Raw genomic sequence first — 8,539 nt, 5'->3', positions numbered from 1 at the left:
AACAGTGGGAAGCAAGAAGGTGCTTAAAACATCAATGTAGGCCTGTGCTGTGATAGTGCCACGCAAAACAACAAGGGGTGCAAACCCCCTCCATGAAAAACACGACCACACCACAACACCACCGCCTCTTAATTTTACTGTTGGCACAGCACCCGCTGAAATAAGACGTAAACTGGGTATTCACCACACCCACAACCTGTCATCGGATCGCCACATTGTGTATCGTGATTCGTCACTTCACACGACATTTTTCCACTGTTCAATAGTCCAATGTTTACGCTCCTTACAGCAAGCGAGGCGTCGTTTGGCGCGATGCGTGTGGCTTATGAGCAGACGCCCGACCATGAAACCCAAGTTTTCTCACCTCCCGCCTAAATGTCATAGTACTTGCAAAGAATCCTGATGCAGTTTGGAATTCCTGAGTGATGGTCTGGATAGATGTCTGCCTATTACACATTACGACCCTCTTCAACTGTCACCGAGCGAGGTGGCGCAGTGGCTAGCACACTGGACTCGCATTCGGGAGGACGACGGTTCAATCCCGTCTCCGGCCATCCTGATTTAGGTTTTCCGTGATTTCCCTAAATCGTTTCAGGCGAATGCCGAGATGGTTCCTTTGAAAGGGCACGGCCGATTTCCTTCCCCATCCTTCCCTAACCCGAGCTTGCGCTCCGTCTCTAATGACCTCGTTGTCGACGGGACGTTAAACACTAACCACCACCACCACCATCTTCAACTGTCGGCGGTCTCTGTCAGTCAACAGACGAGGTCGGCCTGTACGCTTTTGTGCCGTACGTGTCCCTTCACGTTTCCACTTTGCTATCATGTCGGGAAAAGTGGACTTACGGATGTTTAGGAGTGTGGAAATCTCGCCTACAGACGTATGACGCAAGTGGACCCAAATCACTTGACCACGTTCGAAGTCTGTGAGTTCCACAGAGCGCCCAACTCTGCTCTTTCACGATATCTAATGACTGCTGAGGTCGCTGATACGCAGTAGGTGGCAGCACAATGCACCTAATTGAAAAACGTGTATTTTTGGGGGTGGCTGGACACTTTTGATCACATAGTCTATGCCACATTCGGCGGAAGTTCCGTCTAGGGAGTTTGGTTGTCTGGTGAGAGTCTTTTTACTTAACGCCACATCGGCGATTTTGGATCGATGAAATAATGATGAGGGTAACACACAGACCCACTCAGGAGCAAAGAAAAGCCCCGATGCTGCCAGGATCGAAACTGGGGCCCCATAATGACGGTCAGTAACGCTCACCAGAAGGTCACGAGTTGCTGACCAGTAGCAGCAGAATGGATGGGTCGGGACGCCTCAGTGACTAGGAGCGTGGACTAGTCATTGGATGTCACCTGATAACAGATGCATCAGGAACATTTCAATCCTTCTTAAGCTGCCCATGTCGAGTGTTGGTGATGCGGCTGTGAAGTGGAAACGCGAAGTAACAACACAGCTAAACCAAGAGCACATACACCCATCCACTGACGGGGAGAGACAGTAGTGCATTGTGGATGGTGGCTGTAAAAATCAGCGATGGGAATCACTCGTGAGTTCCAAAGTGCTACCAGCAGTCCAGCTAGCACACTGACTATGCGCAGGGAGATAAAAAGAAAGGGGTACAATTGGCAAGCAGATCCTTATAAGCCATATATTTTTGCAAACAGTGCTAAGCGACTTTTCACACGGAGACAGCGAATGAGTGGAAACGAGCAATCTGACAGAAGGGCTTGGGTTTGGCATATGCCTGGAGAACTTTACCTGCCATGATGTGTTGTGCGCTCACGGAAACGCCCAGTGAGGAAGGGTATGAACACATTTTACATCATTGTGCACTGCGTACAGTAGAGGTTCAAATGGTTCAAATGGCTCTGAGCACTATGGGACTTAGCTTCTGAGGTCATCAGTCCCCTCGAACTTAGAACTACTTAAACTTAACTAACCTAAGGACATCACACACATCCATGCCAGAGGCAGGATTCGAACCTGCGATCGTTGCGGTCGCGCGGTTCCAGACTGTAGCGCCTAGAACCGCTCGGCCGGCTACAGTAGAGGAACATTTCGAAAACGATGATTAATTGTATAAGGATGACCCTGTCATAAAACAGCATCTGTGAGGCAACGGTTTGTTGACAACATTTCTAAAATAAACTGGCTTGATCAGAAAACCCGACATGAACGCAGTGGAACACTTCTGGGATGAGTTACAAAGTCGACCTTGCACCAGGCCCCAGCGTCCGACATTAATTCCTTCTCTGATTTGGGATCGCGAAGAAAAAGGCCTCTGTTCGTCCACAGACAATTCAGGCACGTCATTGAAATGTTGCCAGCAGAGTTCAAGTCATCATAAAAGTGAACGGAGGACACACCCCTTATTAAAGTACAGTAATATGTGCCGGGATACTTTTGATCTGATAGTGTATGTTAGTGACGTGCTACAGTTCTCGTTGAAACACCCTATTTTTCCATTGTTCCACCTGAAAATTGCCAAAGGCTAAGTCGTAGAGGAAAAGCAAGGCTGGCCGATAGTAAACTGATCCAGATGGGGGCGTGGGTTTTAATAGCTAGAAAGAGGTTTAGAGACTTGCACAAAACCACTATCAAGTGAAGAATATGGTGATAAATTTTAGCCCTGTGACATAACGCTTGCGTAGGGACCGTGAAGACAGGATTAGGCTCACTATACCACGCACAGTGGCATGAAATCCTTAAACGTGGTTCCATATTAAGTATCCTCTTCTATTGCACTTCAGAGTGGTTTGCACAGTACACGGGCTGCTTCCGCAGAGAAGTCAAATGTTTCAGGAGGTTGTCCCATTTTTATTGGGAAGAGAGGTATAGCTGTTACAAAGTAACCCAAGCAAGTAGTCACAACTGTTAAGGAAAGGCTACTGATTAAGTTCAGAGTTGATTTTCATAACGTACACGTCCGAATTCTTTGAAAACAACACTTGTATATCTCCTGAGGTCAGCGTGAATTATGGATGCAGCACTGTTGATAAATCGAATGATCAGTTCGTCTCATACGTTTACTTTTTCTTCGTCAACTTCGCCTTTTAACCATTTCCACAGGCGAAAATCTAAAAGTCTGTTGACTTAAGTGGCCATGAACCGTGACCTTTTCGGTAGATGTATCTTCCAAGGGGAAGGGAGGAGTCCGATCAGGCGTCACATAACGACTAGAATGTGCAAACCCTCGTCATTCTACAGAACGTTCATCCTTTTAGCCAAAACAACCTAGACATTAATTCTGTAAGCTAGTTTTCAGGATAATTTAAATAACAGAGTCCTGTAAGACGGTAAGGTAACACAACAGCTCCAGTCGACTGATTTTCTTTCCGGTCATGTAAACTCAATCACGACTTCACTACTTGCACTTCAAAACAGGAACGGCAAACAATAAATAAACCCATAGGAACTGGAGTGTCAACGCGCGAAATAAAAAGTTTTCTATGTAACCAGTTGTATCTCCATAACCAAGAAAAATTGTACGAATGCCATGCCGAATGTTTTATTCGAATTAATCTGCACTACTACTACAGTCCTGGAAATGGAAAAAAGAACACATTGACACCGGTGTGTCAGACCCACCATACTTGCTCCGGACACTGCGAGAGGGCTGTACAAGCAATGATCACACGCACGGCACAGCGGACACACCAGGAACCGCGGTGTTGGCCGTCGAATGGCGCTAGCTGCGCAGCATTTGTGCACCGCCGCCGTCAGTGTCAGCCAGTTTGCCGTGGCATACGGAGCTCCATCGCAGTCTTTAACACTGGTAGCATGCCGCGACAGCGTCAACGTTAACCGTATGTGCAGTTGACGGACTTTGAGCGAGGGCGTATAGTGGGCATGCGGGAGGCCGGGTGGACGTACCGCCGAATTGCTCAACACGTGGGGCGTGAGGTCTCCACAGTACATCGATGTTGTCGCCAGTGGTCGGCGGAAGGTGCACGTGCCCGACGACCTGGGACCGGACCGCAGCGACGCACGGATGCACGCCAAGACCGTAGGATCCTACGCAGTGCCGTAGGGGACCGCACCGCCACTTCCCAGCAAATTAGGGACACTGTTGCTCCTGGGGTATCGGCGAGGACCATTCGCAACCGTCTCCATGAAGCTGGGCTACGGTCCCGCACACCGTTAGGCCGTCTTCCGCTCACGCCCCAACATCGTGCAGCCCGCCTCCAGTGGTGTCGCGACAGGCGTGAATGGAGGGACGAATGGAGACGTGTCGTCTTCAGCGATGAGAGTCGCTTCTGCCTTGGTGCCAATGATGGTCGTATGCGTGTTTGGTGCCGTGCAGGTGAGTGCCACAATCAGGACTGCATACGACCGAGGCACACAGGGCCAACACCCGGCATCATGGTGTGGGGAGCGATCTCCTACACTGGCCGTACACCACTGGTGATCGTCGAGGGGACACTGAATAGTGCACGGTACATCCAAACCGTCATAGAACCCATCGTTCTACCATTCCTAGACCGGCAAGGGAACTTGCTGTTCCAACAGGACAATGCACGTCCGCATGTATCCCGTGCCACCCAACGTGCTCTAGAAGGTGTAAGTCAACTACCCTGGCCAGCAAGATCTCCGGATCTGTCCCCCATTGAGCATGTTTGGGACTGGATGAAGCGTCGTCTCACGCGGTCTGCACGTCCAGCACGAACGCTGGTCCAACTGAGGCGCCAGGTGGAAATGGCATGGCAAGCCGTTCCACAGGACTACATCCAGCATCTCTACGATCGTCTCCATGGGAGAATAGCAGCCTGCATTGCTGCGAAAGGTGGATATACACTGTACTAGTGCCGACATTGTGCATGCTCTGTTGCCTGTGTCTATGTGCCTGTGGTTCTGTCAGTGTGATCATGTGATGTATCTGACCCCAGGAATGTGTCAATAAAGTTTCCCCTTCCTGGGACAATGAATTCACGGTGTTCTTATTTCAATTTCCAGGAGTGCATTTACAGTATTTACTATCCCTCCTCAACCACCGTGTAGACAAGGTGTTCCATCAATTTTGACAATGTTGATCACCCCAAATAACATTTTGTCCAGCAGCAAAATAAAAAAACGATTTATCAAACAAATGTTATTTAGCTAACAGGGAAATGTCAGACACCAAGATTGCCAGTCTTGTAACTTTGGTCCTTCCAAGATACGAACAGCAGTATGTCTTTTTAAACAGCAGCCAATATTCGCTAATCCACTTCTTCTTCTCAAGACCTGTCCATAAATGCATCACGTATTCACGTTGACACAACATTCAGATAATAAGAAACAGAGACGGCAATCTTTAAAACTGTTTTGTAGTACTGAAATCCATTGTGGGAGCATTCAATGACGCTCGACGTGGTGACCGTGCAGGGTGATACACTGGCCCGCCGGTTCTGTGGAAGAATTGATCGGCACTTCCAGTCGTAACTGTGTAATTGAATTACGGGCTGTCATGTTGACTGGAGTAGTTGGAATACAGCAATGTACAACGTTTTCTACACACGCACGAGTACTGTAAATAAAAAACATTATTGCAATTACTGTTCTGCTAACGTTCATTCTGCATAGATGAGCAGTACAATGTAGTCACTTTCACGGAGGACGGTTGACTGTGTGATCGATGCGCATTTTCCACTTGTTTACTGTCAACTCCACGAGTGGACGAGTTGCGTTAACGCGGATACCTGTCTTGACCCAAAGTCAGTTTTATTTTACGTGTTCAATAACGTCATATTTATGTGAATGGTACGTGTGTGTGTGTGTGTGTGTGTGTGTGTGTGTGTGTGTGTGTGTGTCTTGTAACAGTCGTCAGGCGCTGTGTGTGTCTTGTAACAGTCGTCAGGCGCGTTTTCTCTGGTGTTTCAGCATATGTTTGCATTGCATTGTGTAGCTGGGGTGTAGTCCTCATCGCGTCTTTCACGCATCGCCCAGTGTCGACGGAAAGCGTCCCATTATAAACAAAATGATTTCTAAAGCGGACTTTTACGTGCCCACGCAAGAGAGTGGTCCCACATTTGTCTAGTCCAATATTCGTTTTACAGGTACGTATTAGCAGGGAAGGTATAAACACTATGAATAACGAGTTCTCCAGCAGCGACAGCACTGTCCTGGTCTGCGCTGACTGCTACCACCAAGCATCCAGCATCTAGCACTGCTGAGTTGCTCCTGGAGTTCTGCTTATTCTCCGTATTTAACTGTCCCTGTTAATAGATATAAATAAAACGAGTATCGGAATAGACAAATTTGGGAGCGCTCTATCAAATGGACACGTAAAATTACAATTTTGTTTGAAACTGGGAACGAACCGACGCTTTCTGATGCCACTGGACGTCTCACGAAAGACGTGACAAGCAGTTATTGCTTGGGCTGACTCCAATGCAATGCAAAAATGAAGTTGCTTTTATCTGCCGAAACACTAGCGAAAAAGAGCCTGGCGACTCTTAGGAGCCGGCCGGAGTGGCCGAGCGGTTCTAGGCGCTACAGTCTGGAACCGCGCGACCGCTGCGGTCGCAGGTTCGAATCCTGCCTCGGACATAGATGTCTGTGACGTCCTTAGGTTAGTTAGGTTTAAGTATTTCTAAGTTCTAGGGGACTGATGACCTCAGCTGTTAAGTCCCATAGTGTTCAGAGCCGTTTGAACCATTTTTTTTTTTTACTCTTAGGGGAGACATATATTTACTTCAGATTTTTACACGATACTCTAGTAAACGTTAGGACGGACTATATATATATATGCATGTGTGTGTAGATCTGACCGTTTATTAGAATAGCGTGTAAAAGTGTAAAAGGTTGAAATAAATTGGTCTACTATTTTTCGAGTGTTTTATTAACATCATTTCCTCTTTACATATTATTATAAATATATTTATATACCAGATATATCAAAAAATATGTAGCCTAGGCCTGTGCGAACGCTTATTAGGGTATCGTGTAAAATTTTGAAGTAAATCGGTCAAGAACTTCTCGAGACTTTTGGTAACAACGTTAAACAACGCTGTGGCCTTGCACAGTAGTACAGATTTATATATACTGAAAAAAATATGTAGCCTGTATCCGTGCCAATGTTTACTAGACAATCGAGTTAAAATTTGAAGTAACTCGGTCAATGAAGTTTCGAGATTTTTAAAGAAAATATAGCAAGAATTTTTCGACAATTTTGGTAACGACCTTAAACAACGACTTTTCTTTATACAGTAGTGTACAGTAGATAAAACATTTGTGACAGAGACTGTTTTCTGTTTTCGAAACATTCAAGAGCTGTTGCGGTATCAGGACAAAATGGAGTGGTGTATTGTGTACAGGTGATAAAGATGTTACGAAGACACTTGTAGAACGTTCGTTAGTGCCGTAGGACGTGTTCTGTCGTTGATAAGTAAGGAGTAACAGTTACGGCACTATTAAACCCACGGTGTTACTGGAAGGGGGACTCAGCAAGCATCGCTTCGCAAGAAAGTGACGCGTCGTGAAAAACACGGCGGCTGTGGCTGGCAGCGTTAGAAGCGTCGCGTCGCCTGTGGGTTGGGCATCCGCGTGGTACTCAGGCAGCGAGTAGCGCGCGCGGCGCAGGCGGCGGCCGCGGGTACTCACAGCTGAGCCGGGGCCCGCGGCGGTGGGGGCAGGGCGTCGCGCGGGCTACGGAGCGCGGCGGCGGCGTCGCCGTGAGGAGGCGGAGCGGAGGCTGGGCGGTGTGCGGCGTCGGCGTCGCTGCTGCCAGCATCCCGGCCACACTGAGCCGCCGGCGGAGGCTGGCGGCCCGGCCCAGCCGCCGGCTGCGCACTCGCGCGCGGCGCACGCGGCGGCGGCGGGGGCGGCGTATCGAGCGCGGGGGCGGCGCGGCTGGCCGCACGCGGGGCACGGCTCGCTCTCTCCTGCGTGCTCAGCGTGCGCCCCACAGCCGCCAGCAACTGGGTCAATGGGGACGCTCAGCTGGTGTCGCGTGGCGTGGCCTACCGGGTTCGAGCCCCCGGCAATAGGCAGACTTTAGGCCCCAGGTTCGAGTCCCCGTCCGGGCCACAGTTTTAAACTGTCAGTAAGCACAGCGCAGAGCAAAAATACGTTCTGGAAAAAATCTCTGAGCCGTGCCGTGAGAATCGATGCGTAGCGGCACGCGCTTGGCTTCCACAGGCTCTACTCCGGGGAACGTCCGCCACCAGAAGGCGTGCGTGGCGCGCGCCGAGCTCTCTTGCGCTAGGCGCATATTAAGACGCATATGGCACGTGTGAAGCGAAACGACTTACAGCGCGACGCGTTCGGCCTGCCCATGCGGTGCAGGCCTTTCACGTACTGAGGAGAACACAGTAAGTGTTGTAACCCAGCAACTTCGCTCATTGAAAGAGGGGTCAAAATAATCGAACACATGTCTTGCTTTATCCATAGATCTTCGACTGTTTCTAAAAAACGACGTTTATAGTTTTATGCCATTTAGAGGTACTTTATGTGCCTTTTACCGCGCAATATCCTCAAACGAAATAATAGCACAGTGGTTAGCACTTCGTTTTTTTTTTTTTTTTTTTTTTAAAGAATTTGCGCCCAGTG

At 48.8% G+C, this 8,539-nt stretch overlaps 1 protein-coding gene across 1 annotated transcript; it reads right to left on the bottom strand.

Moving 5' to 3' along the window:
- Positions 1-7,587: 7,587 nt before the first annotated feature.
- LOC124788981 (atherin-like) lies at positions 7,588-8,213 on the bottom strand. The gene is made up of 2 exons (XM_047256269.1): positions 8,112-8,213; positions 7,588-7,908 (listed from the first exon to the last, which is right to left on the bottom strand). The coding sequence occupies exons 1-2, from the start codon at positions 8,211-8,213 to the stop codon at positions 7,588-7,590; spliced, it is 423 nt and encodes a 140-aa protein (XP_047112225.1).
- Between the last annotated feature and the right edge of the window lie 326 nt (positions 8,214-8,539).

This window comes from Schistocerca piceifrons, chromosome 3 (genome assembly GCF_021461385.2).
Source record: "Schistocerca piceifrons isolate TAMUIC-IGC-003096 chromosome 3, iqSchPice1.1, whole genome shotgun sequence".
NCBI classification, from domain to species: Eukaryota; Metazoa; Arthropoda; class Insecta; order Orthoptera; family Acrididae; genus Schistocerca; species Schistocerca piceifrons.
Note: the sequence above shows the minus strand (reverse complement) of the source record. Positions and strands in the feature narration are given on the sequence as shown.

Excerpts from the sequence above, each read along its gene's own strand:
- LOC124788981 (XM_047256269.1), bottom strand. The coding sequence starts at position 8,213 with ATGCGTCTTAATATGCGCCTAGCGCAAGAGAGCTCGGCGCGCGCCACG. Across the intron at positions 7,909-8,111 it reads AGCCTGTGGAAGCCAAGCGC|TTGCTGGCGGCTGTGGGGCG; the intron begins GTGCCGCTACGC and ends CCATTGACCCAG.